At 35.0% G+C, this 23,618-nt stretch overlaps 1 protein-coding gene across 1 annotated transcript in view; it reads right to left on the bottom strand.

Moving 5' to 3' along the window:
- Window positions 1–22,540, bottom strand: part of LOC140236456 (uncharacterized) — a 30,775-nt gene extending 8,235 nt beyond the window's left edge. The window contains exons 1-7 of the mRNA XM_072316381.1: window positions 22,491–22,540; window positions 17,889–18,043; window positions 16,440–16,578; window positions 14,616–14,861; window positions 12,128–12,222; window positions 1,332–1,476; window positions 713–822 (exon numbers count right to left, since the gene is read on the bottom strand). Of these exons, the coding sequence (XP_072172482.1) occupies window positions 713–822; window positions 1,332–1,476; window positions 12,128–12,222; window positions 14,616–14,861; window positions 16,440–16,572 (729 nt within the window). The 5' untranslated portion in view covers window positions 16,573–16,578; window positions 17,889–18,043; window positions 22,491–22,540. The remainder of the gene's footprint in view (window positions 1–712; window positions 823–1,331; window positions 1,477–12,127; window positions 12,223–14,615; window positions 14,862–16,439; window positions 16,579–17,888; window positions 18,044–22,490) is intronic.
- Window positions 22,541–23,618: the final 1,078 nt, after the last annotated feature.

The following is a 23,618-nucleotide window of genomic DNA, read 5'->3' as shown; positions in this document are numbered from 1 at the left end:
AAACAATGAAAAAATTATTAGGTTAACCTGATATTGATCATGTTGTATATACACATTCTATCCATGACAAATACCAACCTTTTAAGCAGATTAAGCTGATATTGATCATGCTCTATTCACACATTCTGTCCATGACAAATACCAACTTTTTAAGCAGTATCATCATCCTTTCAAATGTTATTAACCAAATTTTACCATAATGTTGATGAAGCTTTGCTCTTTCAGAAAATATAAAAAAAAACCCTCACAATTGACTAAAGGTTGACCCATCTCACCTAATTTGAGTCCTTAAGCAAAAACAATGTGTGTGACTTTTTGTTGGTTTTGTGATGCACGTATATGGTCACATACAAGTATAATTAATACAAATTTCTAGATTTCATGATATCATTTTCGTGTTTTGCTTCCTTCAAAAAGTGAAAATCTGAGCCGAGTAGGTCTAGATAATCAGTAAGCATTATATCTTGACAACTGTGATTAGACAGGATAGTCTATATTAACATACCATGAAATCCTGCTACACGTGAGTTTACTGTGAGTTTGTTGTATACATTCTCAATGCTTTGGCTTTGACCCTAATGTACTCACCGAAGATAATGTTAAGTCTTTGATGTTTCAAATATTTTGGAGGCAACGGGTTCATCTGTATCTCAGCTACGTGTATTTATCATCGTAATACTATAATACATAAACATACGACTACTCGCCCCACCTTCCAGGAGATATTGACCGCTCTTCTTTCCATGTCCTTCAAAACGGCATAGCTACAGTCCTCTGTCGAAAAACTTCTGCATGACGGAACCACCATTTCAACATTTGGCCCTGCAAAGTATACCACAATGATCGTGTACTTCGGTGACTTCCGTAATCATTTCCAACATACATTAATTATCTAATGTCAAAATAAGCTAGATACTACATGTATAATGCCACAGAGTAAAGTTACACATATACAGAGCCGAACAAGTTTCATTTCCATCGAATTTTTATGAATTAAGGGTATATTGCAATTCGGAGGTAACGTAAATATATGCCTTTGATTAGACATTCTCAAACAGAAGAATGTACTTCAATTCCTCTAAGCTACAAGGGAATATTAGTACTGTTTTGCAACTCGTAGTTACTGGAAAGAAGAGCGTTTTGTCATTGGTGCGGCGTACGGCTTACTGTATCTATCCCCTCCACTTACGCACTATGGAATATCTACCAATCTCGTGGCAGCTCTATATGGTGGCCTGTTTGTTTGCTCTTTGAAGTACCGATTGGCAATGGGGTGTATTTTAAAGCAAAATTCAGCATGCACGCTGACAAATGCAGGGCTATTAACTTACGGTTTGGAGGAGCAAGAAGGCACTTTTCCTCTGACCAGATTCCTGGACCCTCCATTAATGGTGGTCGAGTCATCATCTCAACACAGTATTTAAAGTTACCGTAAGGGAGATCGTATAGCCGACAGTTCTCTCGATCACAAGAGCTCTGGAAACGGGAAGGAATAAATAAACGTTGCAAATTATTGGTTTACACGGTCTCCCCCGTAAAAAAACGTGGGAAAGGGAACAAAGGATGTGATTTCATGTAAAATGGAAATCTCCTTTTTTTTTTTTGTAATGTAAATAGCCAATAAAGAAAGAGGTTTCCAGTCATGCAAATATAAGAATAAAAAAGTATATAATCAATTATAATATATGTGACCGTGCATCACAAAACCAATAAAAAGTCGCACCCATTCATGTTACATGAGGACTAAAAACAAAATGGTGAAACGGGTCAACCAAGTCAATTTGAAAGAGCTATTCTTTTTCTACATTATGTATACCTGAGTTGGGGATCGTAAAATGAATGGGAAAGTTTGTTTAATTCAAATTCATGAATTTCTTCCGTCGAGATGTTTTCATTGCAACTGATTGACAAATTGCCTGTAGGGCAATTTGTCAATCAGTTGCAAAGTTTGTTTTAATTGAGCAATTTTTCTACAACCCGGCCTCTTTGTAAAGTAGTAAGGGCAGGAGTGTCTTTGAGGCCCCTTTTCATTTCTTGAAAATCCTTTTCACACTCTTCACTTTCACCTCTAATAACTTTTGAAGGGATAATGATGCTACTACTTTGAAAGTTGGAATTAATAATGAATAGAATGTGTTAAAAGAGCATGGTTAATTTTCAGCCTAATCTGATAATCCCTTCATTATTGTTGCTGTTGTTGTTCAGAGTGTGTGATTTCATTCCGATGTTTAGATAAGTTAGGAGAGCCCATTTGATTTGAGTTATACATTATTTTAAAGCTTAAAGGGATCGTATAGTTTTGGTTGAGACCTAATTTGAGGTTTCTAACATTTTTAGGTGAGATAATGAGAAACCTCTTATGAAATATGAAAGAGCATGTAATTCCATGAGGAATTCAACGTTTATTTGATGAAAATTGGTTTTGAAATGGCTGAGATATCCAAAACAGAACAATTCTAATAAGTGTGGGACCCACACTTTATTACGATTGTTTTGTTTTATTTTTTTTTTTGGATGTCTCAGTCATTCCAAACCTGATTTTTATCAAGTAAACTTTGAATTCCTCTTAAAATAGTATGCTCTGTATTACACTGTATTTCATAAGTGTGTTCTTGGTATCTCGCAAAAAGTTAAATGCCCAATTCTCATCTCCACCAATACTGTACCATTCCTTTAAATGCTCTTTAAGAATCTGCTCTTAACGAAAACTCCATGTCTGGCGACTTTTTTGGTGGTTTTATGATGCATGGTCACACACACATTATAATGGGTCTATAGGGCAATTACTCCCTGGGCAATTAATTACCCCAGACCCTTCCCCTGATCCTAATCCTAATCTTTACTCTAACCTTATCACTAACCAGTATTACTTTAGACGGGGGGTAATTGCCCTGATACGATATAATATCCATATCCTGGAAAAGTGACTTGCTACCCCAAGATGGAGCAGATCCAGTATCACTTTTGTGCACTGCATCATCACGTGTGTACGCATTGTTCTTTAGGTAAGTTTAGGTAAGAGTAATCATTCCTTCCATATCGGTATGATATGTATGTTTGCAATATAAAATCGTTTAATGCTTCTATGAGATAATGAACATAATAGAACAAAAGAGGAATTTTGATAGGTGAAAGAAGCGTGCGATTGCCTGGGTCAAGTCTGTATTTTTTCATATGATGATAATGATAATGATAATAAACCAAATCTTCAAACCACATATTGCAAAAAAAAAAAATGTCTCAATGCACATTGAGGAAAGCTATCAATAGGAGTGAGATAAGAAAGAAAAGTGAAAAATTGTGACACACATCACAGTGCAAAGCCTAATTCATTGACAAGTTGAAGAAATATGTTTTCAAAAGGCTCTTCAAATCATCTATACTGTAATCAGCCTGCTTGAGATGCGTGGTACTTAGTAATTTGTTGATCTTGCACTTACAATGTGTTGAGATTGTGGGGGGTGGATACAAAAAGTGAATTTTGCCTGAGAGAGAAGGTTTCTTTCTAGACGATATTTTGCTAAGTTTCTTGCTTGACGATTATGTCAATGTTGTTCATACAAATATCCATAGCTATGACTGTCTTACTGCAGTGCCCCGGTTTCTTGAAAATACGATGTTATCATTATTACTTTGTCAGTTAATGTCATATTTTGTTGACCTATTTATATACTGATATAGGTAAGGTGAATGATTCCAATCTCAGAAGAAATTTTAAGGAAACCAAAACCCAACGAGCAATGTGGATTGAGTGAAAGCAGCAACATTAGTAGAACACATCAGTGAAGGTTTGAGAAATATCGGGCAATCGACGCATATGTTATGACTTTTTAAAGTTTTGGTGTTGGAACCGCTGGATGAGGAGACTACTAGAGGTCATGACGTCATGTGTGGACAAAATTATAAAGAAAATAAAATGGGAATTCCACAAAAATTCACTTTTCTAACAAAGGAGGGAGCCCTGGGAGCCGGGGATGCTGTGAAAAAAAAAAAAGTTGAAGGTGCAGAAGCACCCCCAACTTGTGCGTGCCCATGTTATACTGCAGTTGACTACCCTGGTAAAATCATGTACAGTATGTTCATTATGCTTATGCAATGTCTATTGTAGTCTCTGAAGAAAGAAAATATGTTGGTTCAGTGAAAATTTGGCCAACAAGTTATTATTGTATATCAAATACAATAACAAGGACATGAAGGAGGGTTTATAGAACCTTGACTGAGCCCATTGAAAAATGGTGTGTGTTTGTGTGTGCGTGTACAGTTAAATGCCTGCACCATGGAGCTACATGTGTTATAGCTCCATGCCTGCACATTATAGGCCTACTTTCAATATAGTCAAATATGTATATCATAACGAATACAAAATTGTTTGTGCCTGTTAAGGCCTCGTCACACAGAGCACGGTAACGGCAACGGTCCGCTTTTTGCTATGGTGCGCCAAAAGGAACCATATCTGGTTCTGAATAAAAATCTATAATTCGTTACAAAATCACCCAAAATGTTATTCTTATGTCAAAATCAAGAGCAACAAAATTACCAGTTGAAGATTTATTTTGTAACAAAACCATAATATTGTAATAGAACCAGACATGGTTCATTTTGGCGTACCATAGAGCAGAAACCCGGACCGTTGCCGTTACCTTGCTCGGTGTGCTGAGGCCTTTATGCTGAGCAGATTACATTATTGTATGCCCGATTCCTAGCTAGAGAAGACAGATTTTGTCCTGATATAAGACATTGATACAAGATATATAACATGTTTGATTTGTCAATCGTGATAATAATGGCAAGGGCATGGCCTGCGGTTAGTGGTATCCAAGCAGTATATACACTGGTATATGAGTATGATGACATTCACATACGCTTAGCCTATAGACGATGCTGCGTCCCGGCCAGCATCAGCCAGCCGTAGATTTTCATACAGATTATGTTTAATCTTTTTATAGTTTGTCACCGATCTGTAATAAATGAAGGTGCTTAAGAATGACAGTTTTGAAAAGTTCCCCGCCCCCGGGAATAAGTGTGATACTTTCAGTAAATATTCATATTTAGTGGATGGCTGAAGGGCCCTTTTTTCGTATGACATAAAAAGAATCTGAAATGTCTTATGATTTGGCGAGCACAAGCCCGTTTGTAAAGGTTATGAAAATTATTTTGTGCCGGAGTTTTTGATGTGCACTTTGCATGTCCCTTTTATTTGTTATAATTAATTTTTACAAACTTTTTTCAATTAAAAAAAAAAAAAGTTGGTTTTCGTAGACACTCAGCAGATTCTCAGTATTACAGCATATTTTAGACTGGAGAAACAAAGTATTAGATGGCCAATTTGATCGAGAAACATGCGAACTTCCATCTTCTGAGATGTATTGCCAAATTTTAAGAACTAGTATGATAAATTCAGCGATTTAAAGACTTTCGAAACTTTTGCAACCAAAACTAAAAGTACATTATAAACAACGAAAGAAACAGAAAGTTTCTGAAAAGAGAAAAACCAATTGGAGGCAACGAGCTACTCTACCTAATGAAACATTAGCAATGAGTACCCTGGTGAAATCACAATAAAAAGATACATCACCAAACCACAGAGCATGGTTTCATGGATTTGATTGTTGACACCTTTTACGTATTGTGAGATACTAGTTATTTTCTTGAGAGTTGAAGGAACAACGAGTTTGAGTGTATGAGTACTACAAGAACACAATGACGTAACCGAGATACGGTGTGCATAATAATATGTCATATAGCTCGGACCATACGGTAGTGAAGACAGTAAGCTTTAGGATGATACCAAACATGACGACTGTTATTCTAGTATTACAAAAATATGGGCTTAATCGATCAAAGTCGAGCTTCCTCACCTTTCATAAATAAACATTTTTCAAACTTTAAGATGACAATATTATATTACACATGATGACTGGCACTCTAACATTACAGAAATAAAATTGATCAAAGTTCAATATCCTTATAAGATACCATTTTGTTCAACCGTTAACATGATACCAGCCATGACGACTGTTATTCTGATATTACAGAAATATAATCGATCACAATCGAGCTTCCTATTAAGGACCCTACCTTTTGTAAGAATTGTTCAAGCTTGAAGATGATACCAAGCATGAAGAATTTTATTCTAATATTACAGAAATATGATTGATCAAAGTCGAGTTTCCAAACTTACGCTGGGTAATGGCTATAGCAGAAAGGCGTATCTGCAGATATCTACGGGTTATACCCGAAGAGATTGCCTACTAAATCTCTTCGTTGATAACATTTCTTCATGCGCGCCCGTCTATTTCTCTGTTGGATAATATACGCATGTGTTTACCGCGCGCACGATGCTGATTGGTGCGTCGCTTTGATGAGCCGGTTGATGAGACACAGTCCACTTGAGACAGAAGTACTCAACGATGGCATGGACGCCAATGTGAGATAGCTTCGTTGATTTTGTCCATGATATTAATAAGCCTATTATAAAGTGTGGTACTGTTGGACAAAACAAATTATTCAAGCTTTAAGATCTACCCATTCCCATCAGTCACATCAGTAGAATCGTTTAAAGGCATAATTTAACATTTGCAGATGAAACAAAAACCTAGCATTAGTGCTTCAAAATAGTTCTAAAATACGAGTTAGGGATAGAAACAACCACTGTAAAAATTTGAATCCCTATGATCGATGTTAAGTTTGTTAAATACACAAAATGTGAACAATAGTTATAATAAGAATGTTTCCAGACTAAACCGTCTACAGTTACGGTTTATTGAGAAAAACACTGATATCTCCTTATATTTTAGGCTTTATTGCAAAAATTTTATAAGGTAGGATGTTTTGTGATGCAACAGACCTACATATATGCATCAAATGTGATATCTTGAACATTTTTGAAATCACTGCTCCCAAAGGTAAACTGGACCTTTAAGGCACTTCTTAAAACTCATCTTTTCCCATATTTATTCCTTCCCTTATTTAATGTGCTGAGTGTAATCTAATGATTGTATTTACTGGTACACATTGATTTATGTCATTTTATTCTTACTAGTGTTTTGACCTGTCTGTTATCTCTCATCTTTCATCTTTCCTTTCGTATTTTCCCTGTACGCTTAGAAACATTGTATTAAGCACATTACAATTGCAATGTATGTATGTATATGTATTATTGTTATTATTATTATAATCATTATTATTATTATAAGATGCTTGATATCAAACATGACTCATAGTAATACAGAAGTACCATATTGATCAGAATTGAGTCTCTTCAGTTTTTGTGCTGGGTATAGCTAAAGATGTGTGTGTGTGTGTGTGTGTGTGTATGTGTGTGTGTGTGATTATATCCGCAGGGGCTGGTGAAGCCTTCCCCACCCCCTCCCCCACCCCCTCCCCCACCCCCCCCCCCATAAAGAAAGAAGAAAAAAATCACGACTAAACGCGTGCCTTTCCGAGTGTTCCTTGTAGAGATAATTTCCGTGGGAACAAAGAGGGGGGGGGGGGGGGTATACCTTTAACCCTTGACCCAATCACGAGCACTGCCCTTGCCCAACACACACACACACAAACACACACTGAAAAAAAAATCCGCAGCCACTAGCTGATCCAACTCGGGATCATAATCTTCAACATGGGACCAAATGCTGTGCTACAGGACGACAAGAAAGAAAATTGTCTACTTTGTGTTACTGTCTTCAGATGACTTTGAATATTATTTGATACCCCCCATCAAATTATAATAATAATAACAAAAACATAATAAGCGATCAGTTCTGTGTTTGCGATATCCAGATGTCATTTGAAAGTTCTGGTTTACATAGCGAATGATCATGAAATTGAATTTGAATCATCAAATTGTCCGAACATCATTATGTATATACGTATATTATATTATATATATATGAAGAGTTTGTTTGCAAAAACCGATAAGTCCAATTTTGAAGATTTTGAAGTACGGTCTCTGTCATAAAGTACAAAATAATACCTTTTGAATGATATATTGGTCACTACATATAAAAGTACATTTTTGAAGTTATGGTCAAAAGAAACAAAAATTTTCTTATTATTCTCTTTATTTTTCTTGACCTTTAATCGCAAATATCTCTGTTTGGCAAATATGGACTTATCGGTTTTTGCAAACAAACTCTTCATATATATATATATATATATATATATATATATATAATCTTTTGATGGACTGTTGCGCTATAAAAGTATACACTATTATATATATATATATATATATATATATATATATATATATATATACATATATATATATATATATATATATGTATATATATATATATACTCACAATCAAAATGTCGCTCATTCACCGACATTTTGTTTGTTATCCTTCCACACAATTACGCCGCCTGCACACGCCCCATTCAACAAATCATATCAAGTATGGTACTATCGTATAGAAAATAATTGTTCAAGCTGTAAGACGATACCAAAACAATATGTCTATTATTCCAATTTTACAGAAATAAAGCAGATCAAAATGGAGTTCTTACTTTTTGTGCTGTTTATAGTTGTACTGATTGTATTCAATCACTCGATTTGAGAAGGCAGCGGAATTGATTTTTTTTTTTCCCACTGATTGTGCCAGAGCGGAGATCAGAATTGAACCCGAGCAATTGCTTATTTTTGAACGAGCATTTTATATGTTAATATATCTTTATACATGTACCCTTGTATTAACATATTACAATGTATATTGCAATTTTATGGCCAAATAAATATATAAACAAATAATAACAATGATTATAATAATAATGATAATAATAATAATGTTAATGATAACAATAATAAAGGTATATTTTTATTCCTTGTTTTTTATTACTTACTTAATTATTATGTTTGAGAGATGCTAATATCAGCGTGAGAGTGTGAGGATTTGATGAAATACATTATTCCATCATGATGACACGCTGCTTATGGTCCGGCAACCTGTCGGGGGGCTCAGGGGTTCAGCACCCCTATGAAAAAAAAAATGTTCCCATGGGCCTGAAATGAAAGAGCACTTGACTAACCGCTTTCAGAAAGCATGGAATATTGCTACCTTTAAAGGAGACCTCCGGATGATTTTCAGATTTTTACACTTGAACAACTGTAAATTAGTTATACTGAGGACAGAGTTTCAGAATTTGTGATGATTGGGATGAAGAACAAGAATATTTTCAAGATTTAGAACAAATTGCAATGAACAGGGATGATGACATGGCAGAGTCACCATAAGAATGCATGAGTTGGGGCTCAAGGAAGCAGAACAAAATAAGAAGGCATGCATAGATTATACACAGGTGAACTCGCAAGCAAGCGGTATTGTAATGGAATTTCACTGCTACATTTCTGAAATATGTGAACCTCCTATGTCATCATCCTTGTTCAGTGTAATTTGTTTAAGGTTTTTCAAAGTATTGTTTCTCTGCTCAAGAACCACAATAAATTCCACAAATCTATACATGGAGTTGTCGATTTATGTAGGCTACTACATGATGTGAAATTATGAACATCGTCCCTTTAACATCAGTATCAAGTTGATGGGACGCGTAATTTTCATTTAAAAAATGAATTTTTGTGGAATTCGTTCGAAAATGCGAAATATTAACAAAAAATGTTCGCATCTCAGAACTGACCCTACCGGGGTCAGGCTAACTCGGACTTGGAGACAAGTCGGCCTCACTTTGATGGCGGGGTCGAGTTGTCCCTCTGGATTGTAATATGGGAGCGCTTCTCGTTCTGACTGGTCGCAGTTATAGGCCGAGTTGATACAAATCGCGCAAAGAACCAAAGAACCTCTGTGGCGCGCCTACAAAGTAGAGATGCGCCAAGTATGGCGATCACGACCTGCGTGTATTGTCTGAAATAGGGACGAGTTGTTCTTGAGATCGAGTTAACCTGGATCCTTCTGTAATAAAAGTCGGTATACCGACTTTTATTTTTGATTTCAAAATACTCCGAAACAACTCATCATTCTGGCAAATCGTGGGTCAGCCAGGTAAGTTTCTTGGTAGACTCTTTCGATATATTGCAGGCAAATATGAAATGGTGCAAGATGGGTTCTCAAACCCTAACCAGAGCTATGTTTTCACTTTAAATTTTGGACACACTTCTTACTTTCATGGCTCAATTTAGAACACTATGATAGCTGCAAGATGATGCTATGTCGTATTTCAACACTATCTTTAGCGCTCAGGAATTACTTCACTGTAAAAAGATGTATTTCTCCCAGTTTTTCAGACATGCAGGTGTCAGCTTCAAGAAACAATATGCTTGAGTTAGCAAGAGGGCAAAACATTTTAAAATGCTGTTGTACACTGAATTTCATGAGCGAATGCATACCTTGTATTCGGTGTTTATATCATTTCCGCGCACCTCCCATTGAATATTTCTGATGTCGATAACATTAGCTAAAAGAGAAGATTTTGAGTTCCAAGTAATTTGAAGCTTTTGCTCTGTAGGAGATGCTCGTACGGCGTCGAGTTTAAAGTCTGGAGGGAATGGTTTGGCTTTGAAAAGGAAGTGAGACAATGCAACAAATATATCATTTAGACAAAATTGTTACTTATTGAGCACCCACAATATTTCATATTAAAAGAATGAATTACAACAGTGATTTCTAAGTGTAGTTATCACTAGCCAATGCAAAAGAATGCATTAATACAAGGTATGCTTTTCATTGTTATATAAGAAAAAAAAAACTTTTACTGGGTCCTCATAGTGGAGCCAGTTTACACGAAACAAGAGGATCATGTTGATTTTGTATCCTTAAGAAGCTTGTAGAACATAGTGCCATGGACTCAATGCAAGTAAGGGGATATGGAGGTGATGTAGAACAGATGGGTCGTATACTATATGGTTTCATCGCAAAACAAGCTCTTCAAAAAAGCAAAGCAAAACAGACCGAGTAAATATCTGTCAATATGTGGAAAGGTAAGCAGACGCAACAAAAAAAGATTTCTTCGTATGCACATGTGAAGAGAATGTTAAAAGTATTAACTGCTCAAACTTACTGTCATATTCAACGTTGTAGATTAGAGAATCTGACATCTGCTCCAGTGCATTTCTCGTCTGGACTACGATCGTAAATTCTGTATATTCGTCGACTTTGGCAGGAAAATGATGTACACCGCTACTGGAATCAAATAATTTGTAATCGCCCTTTTCCAAATCAATCCTGAGGGGAGTAGTCAAGAAAGGAACATTTTAAGAAACAATTTTACAGAATGTAAACCGACATCATTCGATGTCATTTTACTGACCATTCTTTTTTTTAAACTGAGGTACATCCTAGGAAATACGTGCAAAGTGTGTGTCCAAATTATACAACGATATGTCATGTTATATTGAATGACCAAAATAAGCCATCATATTTCATAGAAAATTAACATTATTGAAACATATTACTTAGTATATGTCACGAATACCTGAATACTGACTGCTTTATAACCACCCAAATATCAAGAACACCAAGCAAACACAAACAAGTGAACAAACACCAAGAACAAAAAACAAAAACAAAAACAAAAACAAAAACAGACATACAGAAGCCACAGTCGTTAAAGGAACGATAGCACTCGAATATTAATATCAATACTCTATAGCCTACGTACGCCTTTCCTTTAAAAAAAAGTGGAAAATCTTGCATTTGTCATATTTAGACAAGTTTCTAATCATTATCATGAATACGAACCATTTTCCCACTGTTCGGTGCACGGCTTGAAACAAAAACAATACAAAAAGCCTACACAAACATAAGCCTATACATACACACACAAAGACAAAAACTACCCACGCTATTCCATCAAACAAATGAGACTATCCAGACAGGTCAGTAACTAAAGTGGGGGGGGGGGGGATTCAAGGGGTTTCGCGGACAACAGTGGATGTTTATTGTATTTATTGTATTTTTGTGTATTTTTATTGTATTTCATGTAAAACAATAAAGATGTTTACTTCCCCTTCAGATTTATAATTGCTGAATTTGTAACTTATTCACATTGAGAATTTCGATTATGATGAAATTATGTGGAAATACAACAAGGGCTGATTTTCTTTCTTGAAATATCATTTATACTGAAAAATACGAAAAAATCGTTCATACTTCTTAGAAGATTTACACATCACACTCGTAGGCAAATTTGTTTCGGATAAATTCCACGTGCAGGTGACAAGTGTGTAGTTGTGGCCTTGACATTCCAACGATGGTCCACTGGGCCGAGCTGCAATGAGTCAATTCAAAATACGAGCTTTGTTTTTAGTGTGTTCCTCATATTACACGTCAATTATACGTTCTTATACATTTGTGCCATTTTGTTTCAAACTGACCATTGTGTTAAAAACATTTCTTAAACAAAAATCAAATGGAAAATAAAATTTGTATGAAATATGGAATATGGAACATGAATTAAAAAAAAGTGAACCAACTGATAAGAATCATTATCAATTAATCCTTATGTGTCTCTCTGGGCGTGAGTGGTCGTGTGTAATCTGTGTGTCATTGTATCGGTCCTCCGTCCTGCAAGAGCCATTAATTACGGCAATGGCTTAGTAACAGTGAGAGGACCATACAAACTAATTTTGCAACTGACGATACTAACCTGAAGAAGATCAGACATTATGGCAATATCGTACCTTGAAAAAAAGTCATTTGAATAAATATGGATAATTGCAAAAAATACTTGAAAATACGGGGTTTCCAGCAAATGCGATGTACAGTGGACTTACCCAGCATATACACCCTTCCCCCTGTAAATTTAAAGGACACCTATTTTCAGTCACTAACTTGGGATGGCAGGTTCTAATGTGTCTAACTGATAACTTAAATGCATGGAAATAAGGTATATATCACACACACACACACACACACACACACACAAAAAAAATCATCGATAAATTACTGTTTGAACTTAATGATGGATTTACCTTTTAAACGGAAAGTTGACGTCATAATTTGGTGTATTTTAGTATATACTCGGCACATCATTGAGCAGAACAGTTAAAAACATAAAAAAAAAAAAAACTATCACAGATCAGACGAGACGGTGTCAAATTGCCTCATGAATTTATGCTTTTGGTGAATCACCGACTACGTTACTCCTTCAAAAAAAGAAAAAAGTCATCAGTTCTGTGTAATTACATCTGTATACAAGACCTTATGCAAATTACACTATCCATAAAAGGGCAATAGCATTGAGAGGAAGTCAGTGTACGACTAATGAGGAGATGGCACCATTATCATATCTTACTTGCATATGTGCGATTGCAACCAACATCATTCTTCCATGAAAACATTTGTAACCCCAAAATTTAAGCACTAATAAGTTATTGTAATGATTTAGGCGCCTTGGCAGATTACATGTAGCGGCATAACAACGGTGCAACCGATAAACGCTCCTTTATTGTTTCGCCGCGGCCTTTTGAATCCTACCATTTAAAAGCCCGCTGCGCGGCGCTTTCATACTTTCATACTTTCATACATGATACATGTCATAAATCTCTTTGCATTCTATTATACACTAAGCAAAGAGAAAGAAAGAAAGAAAGTAAGCTTTTTTTTTTTTTTTTCGGCAAGCTCATATTTCTAATAGAATGTTAGGCTTGATATCAATGTTTTATATACCATGTTAAAGGTACTTCAATTGGCTATCAACTTGGTAGTTCCGCATGGAAACTTTACGCGTTCAAGGCACAAAAGTAAAAATTGAAAAAATGGACAATTTCTCGTTTACGCGTATGTGCTCTTTCATACAACAATGAGAACAAAAGACAAATCGAACACAATTGGAAACACAAATTAATATGGAAACTTACTCATTAATCTCTATGTATTTGCAGCCCCCAAGGATTTAGAAAGGCAGAAGAATAACAAAGAAAATAAAGAATCTACTGTCAAATCCAAATTCAAATGACATAAGAAAAGAGGCGATACTAACAAAAATGGTAGAAATTTCAAATGTTATTTCGATTTTAGCACATTGGAAACAATAACTGGTTCTTGAATTTGTCTCATAAATTCTTACATCCCCTAAATTAAAAAAAAATGTAATAAAAAAACAACAACTGCCCATTTTCCCACCTTTGCATGTTACTCCCTTTTAACATTTGAATTTGAGCTGACAGAAAATTCTTATTTTCCTTCTTTAGTTTCCTACTTTGTTTTTGTTTTAGGATAAAGAGATAAAAGGGTACGAAACATATTCTTTTTTTTCTGTTCATTCATGTCTCTCATTGTGTTGAATTTATTTTTCGTTACCATTGCTATCTTGAAGGGCATTTGCAAAATGAATCAGTACATGTGAAATTTAGCAATTTTTACTTTTGTGCCTTGGAAGACGAAAACTAATACGTTCACTCATGCGTAATATTTCTCTCAGTATTAACCTACCAGGTTGATAGCCAATTGAATAACCTTTGATATGATATATGACACAAAGATTTTTATATGCAACGGATAATGAGTCTACTATCTTTTTTTTTTTCGCTAAGTGTATATGAAATGATAGAGAACACTAATCGACAAGCCCATTTTTCCCCCAAAAAATTTATACTGGTCGTTTAAATTTCTATTGAGATAATCGTTAATTCATGACTAATTCTTTTGAAACGTACTTACTGCCTATACGCACACTGTACGACCTAATTGTCACATTCGTTTCTGAAACACAGGAGTAGCTTCCGCCATCTGTCCACGTGGTGTTTGGTATACGCAGCACCGAGACGTTTCCCGAGTTATCGACTCCGTCAGAAACCTCTGTGCCGTTGTGTCTCCAGATCACACGGGATCCAACTGAGAAATGCGAAGACTCATTCACGCACTTCAGCTGCAACTCATGGTTTCTTTCACAGGCCATATATAGTTCTATCAGATATGAATGTAATATTAGCGCCAGTATGTAACATGAATGACCACATTCATGGTTGATTAAGGCATAATAGGAAACTTGGACAAAACAAAGATATAATTATTATGCTTCTATCGTCATAGCGTCAAACACCGGCACACACAGAGAAATTTAACCTGCTGCAGTACAAGTCGCAAGCGTCAAAATGCAAAGCAGACTAAACACACAATTCAATCCTCCTGTTGAGGTCTGTCGCTCCACCACGTATAGGACAATATGGTGACTAGATTCCAATGCAGGTGTTCATATTAGTTTTCTGTTACTCTTTTTTTGGTGCTATGATAGTTTGTTTTTCGGGTTTTTCCGAGTTCCTGAATCAGTGACAACTGCGTAACTTTATTCACTTCCTTTGCCTCTGATCTAACTTGTGCGGAGGCCATTGCTACACTGACCTGGTGTCATCAAACGTTTGGCATCAAATATTTACTACACCTGACCGGTAATTTAGTTCGACAGACATTTAGGAGGAAGGAAATTGTAAGACAAAAATTTGCCTTTTTCATATGATTTATCTATACTGGCAGAGCAAAATGTAAAGAAGTCTTCTTCAATAATTGTTGATGCACGTTCAGAGCTTAACTGGTATAAATCTATGCTACTATGCCTATATTCCGAACACGCTCTCTAAGCAGGGGAATCGGAAGTTCCACATTGGATAGAGCATATGTGGGACTACCTTAAGCAGCAATTTATGAGAGAGATAATTCTCCACACATAATTAGCCCCGAAATGCGAAATCAGATACGACTACATGTATTTGTTCGGAAAAAAAACAACAACAAACAAACACACACTTGCGCATTACTATTATGCTACAGCGGGTATGCACGTGTAATTCCCTGTTGGTGGCAGGCCTTTTTTACGGGGTGGATTTTTTTTTTTTTGGGGGGGGGGATGTCCGTGTGTGGGTGTGTTTGTGTTATTGTAGGAGGAATGATACATCAGAGGAAATTCTGACTAATTCATTTTAAATATGAATGAGTGTGTTCTTCGTATCGCGCTCGCTGCATGTGCAATATAAAAATATCATTAGGATAAAAGCTAATCTAAATAAAAAATTACAGTCATTTTGATTTTAATATTTGATATTTGAAAATATTTGCAGGAACAGTATTTGTATAGATTCATCTCATCACAGATGCCTCAGTCATCCCCGTGTCCGAGCTTTTATTTCCAGGAAGTCTACCCAGGCCACATGATTGTCACAATGGAGGGAAAATGAATTGATGATAATGATAAGAAGAAAAAAGAAACACAACTTATAATCATTTCTTATCTCCAAGCGCTCTCGTACATTCTATGAAAATAAATGATTATGACACCAATTCTGATTTTTCTTGTCTTTGTAAAAAAAAGAAAAGATGATTTAAGAATTAAAAAAAACCCACACATTGGAAATGGTCGAAGTGAACATAACTAATCTAACACAGTGAGCATGATGAGGAATCGAGAGTTACCGTTTGATACAATTTCAACAACAACCCATACATGCTGCTATACTTTAACATAGTATGCATTGTTGAGCCAGCACTTACCTTCGGGTGGGTCTAGAGTGCACACCTTCTGAGACCAGGCTTCCTCACCAATACATCTCAATTGTACACAATGTTGCACATCCGGGTCACTCGTTGATATCAGAATAAAAGGTCGCGTTGAAGACCAGGCCATCTCCTTCTTTGGTAGACAAAAGGCAGTGGCAGGGAAAAATGAGAATGAAAATCTTGTCTCTCTATATGGTGCATATTAGTTAGAAACAATCAACTTTAGGTATGGCAACTGAAAAAGTACAAAGATAAAAATAAAAACATAAATACATTGTAGGAGTGGAGAGAAATGTATACACTCGCAGGTATTTTTTTTCTTTTAATTCAAAGGGTTTAGAATAGGGCCTACATAACAGTTCCACAATATTTGAAATCGCAAGTACGCTTTGAAGGGACTATGCAATTTATGCTCAGTCTAAGGGAAGATGCATTCCAATGTGTTCTGTTGAATCGCATAATACTTCAGCACTGATTAACAGATGATGCCACTGGTAGAATCTATGTATGTGTGATCATATCCAAGTAATCCGAAAAAAATTTGTATGAAGAATGTATGGCATATTCTCTTGGCCATATACGTGATGACCAGAATATTATGAAATTTATGCAATGGTTAGTTTGCTTGATACTTCTACTTATTATGCTTCGTATAATGTATTGTAATAACGTACTGTAATATCTTAGGGAACTGCATCATACAAATTCGCTTTTTAGCAATCCCTTAAGTTTTATTTCCAATCTCTCATGAAACAAGATGAGTTTCTGTATAACAATAGTGTCCCTGCTGGAACAACACAGTGTCCCACAGTGTGAAACACTGTGTGAAGGACAGTGTGAACACTTTGTTAACACAATGTGGAATCTCTTCACACTGTTAAATTCCAGAGTTACGACATTCTGAACACAATGTGAACCATTAAATAACCACAGTGTGAAACAGAACATTTATATATGAGCCTTGTGTGAACCAGAGTGAAATTATCTTCACACTGATATAAAGCTGACCATTTGAACACGTATAATGAGCACACTGTGTGACACTGGACAGTGCTCTCTCCGGCAGGGATGCCACGCGGAATACGGTATTATTGTGTGTTATACAATTCTAACATAATCTGTAGTTTGTAATATAGACTACAAATATATTATTTGGAAATAAAAATGGATATCAATTCATGAATAAACAAATCATTACAAATCAAAATGCATTTGCATTGGGTCTTTATGGAGTTTCCTGACTTCATGAATTTGAGCTTGTTTTAAAGGTTATTGATTCACAAAATGTAAATAACATCGATTCCATAATATTACAACACCATCAGTCATTACTACAATATGTTTTCATAATAATCAAAAGTAATTTTCCACTTGACCATTGTGTATTTCAAGTCTGTGTGAGGACTTAATCAAGTTTCTTGGTGTAGGAGACTAGGTTCACACCGTCAGATTTGAAGAATTCTCTCCGAAGGTGTGATTCAGATCATAGTGTTGAGCTTCGCAGCTGTTGTTGTAGTCCCAAGAAATGTTGAGCAGCAATTCTGCATTGCAATTTGCAGCTGTCGCGAGCTGCAGGTTTGGAAATTCGCTTGTTACATCTGGAAAATAGGGAAAGGTGATTACTTATATCATAAGTACATGACTCATTGTACAGTGATATTTAGTAGCTATTGTAAAGCTAAACCACAATAGACACAAACGAGTCTGTCCAGAAATGCTATCAAATCCTGTGTATGGCGATAAATTGGAAGCTCAAGTGGTGTTTATGATAGGAGTCACGTCATGACGATTGTAAATTATTACTTACTTGAAATTACCGAGTGTGAAAACTTCACAGTTTATTCGAGATTTGGTCCTGCTTTAATGCCCTTATGAGATAAAAGATAATTAGACAAATCATTTCAACAACAGTGTGACGATGTGATGAACGTTTGACCGTGTAAAAGAGCAGATTTTTCAAAGTGTACAGTGTACTTGCGTTTCAGGAAGCGAATCTGTTGGAGAACTGGTTAGTTTTAAGTAGTGGAAAAATTATTTCTGTGAGGAAAATCAGATGAAGGCTACACTGTTGTGTCATTTTGATAGTCACATCAGAAAACTGACAATGTTTTTCTATTCTCAGAATTGACATCTGTCCCTCTATATAGCACGAAGATTCAAGGCTGAACCTAACGAGATTGAATAAAACATACACGTACCTTTTACCAGACATAACAAGAACAAAAGACTATTGAGTGTGATCTTCTCTACTGGGAAAAACATGCAGCTATTGTAGCTTGTTTGGAAGCTTGCAACGTCTAACTGAAACACATTCAACAAGCTGTTGTTGTCGAGGTTGTTGAAAGCTATGGTAGCTTATTTGATAGTTCCCAACTTCAAACTGAGAGGCGCATTCTGCAGGCAGTTGCAGTCAAAGAGATGCAATCAATTTTAGATATGCTCATCGCCAGCTTCCGTGGGTGACATATTCCTCGTACATGATAAATGTTAAAATTGCCCCCGTACATAGTTTTATTACATATGAATTACAATTAGCTCATTAAGACTTTGTTACGTCATGGTTTCAATTTCATAGAAATCGACATCGTACCAACAACAAAAAGTTAAACAATAACGAAATCAAAATTAATAAATCCTAGCCATAAGAACCAGACGTAAATGCTTTACGTGGCGTTTAGTCATAAACAAAGGTTTACAGATAAACTTTAGTTGAACTTCTCTGCTCATCGATATATTCGATTCACTTCTATTTGAATTTTATTTCACATTTTGGACAAAAATATAGATTTTACTTTCTATTTTTGGGGTATCAGAGAGCAAATTATGCAAAGCAATGTAAAATGAAAAGAGTATACAATAATTGTGGAACCTTTAAAATATAATATTGCAATTATATATTGTAACAAATAAAGACAGAATAAACTGACCAGAAAGAATATAAATTATTAGTGGAAAAGTGAGCAAAGAAAATGGGATTCCATTGGGATACGATTCCCGATGGAATCCCATTTTCTTTGCTCACTTTTCCACTAATAATTATATATTGTAATGAAAACTGAAGTGATCGAAATGAAGTAAACAGTGCGCAAATTGCGAACAAAATAATCATTAAATAAGTTTGTGTGTGTGTGTGTGTGTCAGCAATCTCTTCTTTCCTCAGTTAAAGCATTCTATACTAGAATGTATGTTGTATTATAATGTATGTCTCTATATACATACATATAACAGTTCAAGAGTAAAGTAATATTCGGAGTGCTAAGACCACTCAATTTTGGAGCACGTTCCATTTCGGGACTTCAGGAACTTAGTTCGGATACATTTATGACAAACAATGCTTTATATGAAATTTGGCGAGACAAAGCAGACACAAATTAATATTATAATGCTATTACATTATCACTTTCTTTAAAATCTTAGTTCCTCATCATCAAAATTCAATATACTAAGACAGTTGTTTATTGTTCTTTGAGAATAAGCTTCCATAATCAGCTCTGAAGAGTTCAGATCAATGTAGAAGGTTTGCTGTTTTTGTAGTCCCACCGCAATATCCAGAGTGCTAATTAAGGTAACGATCAAATTTCAGTCATTTCAGTTATTATTAACAACAAATTCTGGTCGAATGGCGAATTACGGACCTGATCAGACCATCATGGCCAGGAAATTCTGACTAATTTATTTTAAATATGAATGAGTGTGTTCTTCGTATCGCGCTCGCTGCATATACAAATAGGATAAAAGCTAATCTAAATAAGAATTACAGTCATTTTGATTTTAATATTTGAAAAGCAGAGTTTTTGCAGGAACAGTAATAGATTCATCTCATCACAGATGCCTCAGTCATCCCCGTGTCCGAGCTTTTATTTCCAGGAAGTCTACCCAGGCCACATGATTGTCACAATGGAGAGAAAATGAATTGATGATAATGATAAGAAAAAAAAAAAGAAACACAACTTACAATCATTTCTTATCTCCAAGCGCTCTCGTACATTCTATCAAAATAAATGATTATGACACCAATTCTGATTCTTCTTGTCTTTGTAAAAAGAAAAGAGCAAATTATGCAAAGCAATGTAAAATGAAAAGAGTATACAATAATTGTGGAACCTTTAAAATATAGTATTGCAATTATATATTGTAACAAATAAAGACAGAATAAACTGACCAGAAAGAATATAAATTATTAGTGGAAAAGTGAGCAAAGAAAATGGGATTCCATTGGGATACGATTCCCGATGGAATCCCATTTTCTTTGCTCACTTTCCATTAATAATTATATATTGTAATGAAAACTGAAGTGATCGAAATGAAGTAAACAGTGCGCAAATTGCGAACAAAATAATCATTAAATAAGTGTGTGTGTGTGTGTGTGTGTGTGTGTCAGCAATCTCTTCTTTCCTCAGTTAAAGCATTCTATACTAGAATGTATGTTGTATTATAATGTATGTCTCTATATACATACATATAACAGTTCAAGAGTAAAGTAATATTCGGAGTGCTAAGACCACTCAATTTTGGAGCACGTTCCATTTCGGGACTTCAGGAACTTAGTTCGGATACATTTATGACAAACAATGCTTTATATAAAATTTGGCGAGACAAAGCAGACACAAATTAATATTATAATGCTATTACATTATCACTTTCTTTAAAATCTTAGTTCCTCATCATCAAAATTCAATATACTAAGACAGTTGTTTATTGTTCTTTGAGAATAAGCTTCCATAATCAGCTCTGAAGAGTTCAGATCAATGTAGAAGGTTTGCTGTTTTTGTAGTCCCACCGCAATATCCAGAGTGCTAATTAAGACCACCCAATTTTGGAGCACATTCCATTTTGGGACTTCAGGAACTGAGTCCTGATACATTATCAAAAAAAAAGAGAGAAAAAAATGCTTATGAAATTTGGCGAGACAAGATAGACATAAATCAATATCATAATGCTATTGCATTATCACATGTTTTTATCTGTTTAATCTTTAGTACTCATGATAATCACAATTCATCATAATAAGACCTTCAATTAATATTGTTTGAGATTAGACTTGCATCATAAGCTCTGAAGAGTCAGATCAAAGAAAAAAGTTTTGCAGCTTTTGTGTAGTCCTAAGAATCGTAGAACAGTAATTCACCATTTCAGTTTGCTGCAGTTGCGATCTCCAATTCAGAAATATTATTTTTACAATGAAATGCTACCGAAAACTGGTAATTTTGTAGTAGTTGCAAGAAAGAAAAACTGTTATCTTTTTGAACCCCAAAGAAAAAAGAAACAACTACAAAGCAACAAAACAACAAAACACAAACACAAACACAAACAAACGATGATGGAAACGAATCACTCAATACAAAAACAATATATATTTCTTGAAACTAATGTATGGATAAAGATTATGTGATGTCATGTATGATACGTTTATTCTCAGCATCTGCATCATCAAAGAAAAATGAATAATTGACAGTTTCAACAGTTTTTTTGGGGGGGGGGTGGGCGTATCCTAGTAATGTTAAGCAAATAAGTAAAATGAAAAACATAAAAAAATATATGATAAATGTTTAGATGTTCATTTGGCAACACACCGGTAGGTAATGATCAGGGTAATGAACCAATACAAGTCAATATGCATTTGGATTGCATAATCCCTTTAAATATGACGTCCATAGCAATATACTAAAAACTCCAAAATCAAAACTCATTCATTTAAAAAAAAACCAGAAGTGATGATTATGCAATCGTGGATTATTAATATTCGTACTTTATGTATATGTTTGTTTCTTCGTAATTTCTTATCTGTAGCGCTATAGAAATTGTCCATACTATTATCTTTATTATTATTATTATTATTATTATTATTATTATTATTATTATCATCATCATTATTATTATTGCAATGAAGGCATGATCAGATGATGGCAAATCATTTTAATGCTCACTAATAACACGTCGGTACTTTCTTATATTGCATAATTTGGATATTGTGTTCTTTTTTATTTAACTGCCTAGAAGCGGTAAGAAAGACAACTGCGCGTATCAGTTCAACGGCATGTTTACCTGATAAGCTGATGATACCACAGACTGATGTAGTAAGTAGAAGCAGAAGACAAAATACCTCAAGCATGTTGACGAGGGGTTTCTAGCTGATGCTGATGTTCTAGTGATCTGCTGAGAAAGGGAGGAGAAATGAGAAATGTCACATTTTAAGGGGGAAGTTTCTATAAACATATTTGTGAATTCAACCAGTGAAGAGAGACCACGAAGCGTTGACTTGTCTAAGTTCATGGAAATATTTGGCTATTCCTTTCCAAGTTATGAATATGTCTATTCAAAGTTTTCATGTGCCACTGTTTCTAGAACTCTGGAATTGGTGATGCATTAGGACACTTTATTGAGAGGACTAGCAGGGAAGTACATCTCATATACTAACTTGTTTTAGTTGTATCAGAATACGTAAATATGTAAATAAATGAATGAAATCTAAATACATAATTGAATGTACATGCACATAGTATATATATATGTATATATAAGATTATAGTGATATGATGCTGATATATGAACCAAACGCTTTTGTCATCTTGGGAGATGAAAGGATAAGTTTTAATACCCAAATTTGTGTGGATTTGAATGAATGCAGCAATATTTGAAGAACGTATTAATGAAGATTATGAAAAATCGGACAAACCGTTAAAAACTTATAATTTGTTATCTCATTTTACTTTATTTAATTTATTCATTCATTCATTTATTTATTTATTTTTGATTTTTGAGCAGCCGTCGCGAGACGGGAAGACTTCTTCTGTTTATGGTGTCAAATACGAGGAATATAAAGAAAATAATAGAATTTAACATACTTTCACTTTTTTAGCATTGTAAAAAGCCATTGACTTAGTATCGTCCGCGAATACTAAATAATTGACATCAATAGAAGCATTAAGAAAAACTTCATATCTAAACGTTTTGTTTGTTCATTTGTTTCTATTTCCGTACAAAACAAAAATCAACATATTCTATACAGTAAGATAGATGTTTTACATATCAAGGTCACGAAAACAACAACAACGACAAAAACTACGGAGGTATAGCCCATTTCAGTCTTCAATATAGTGCCTGTTTTCCAAGAAAGTAATTTCACACATAGTACAGGGACTGATAAGAGAAAAAAAAAAACATAACACAATC

Source organism: Diadema setosum, chromosome 13 (assembly GCF_964275005.1).
Source record: "Diadema setosum chromosome 13, eeDiaSeto1, whole genome shotgun sequence".
NCBI lineage: Eukaryota > Metazoa > Echinodermata > Echinoidea > Diadematoida > Diadematidae > Diadema > Diadema setosum.
Note: the sequence above shows the minus strand (reverse complement) of the source record. Positions and strands in the feature narration are given on the sequence as shown.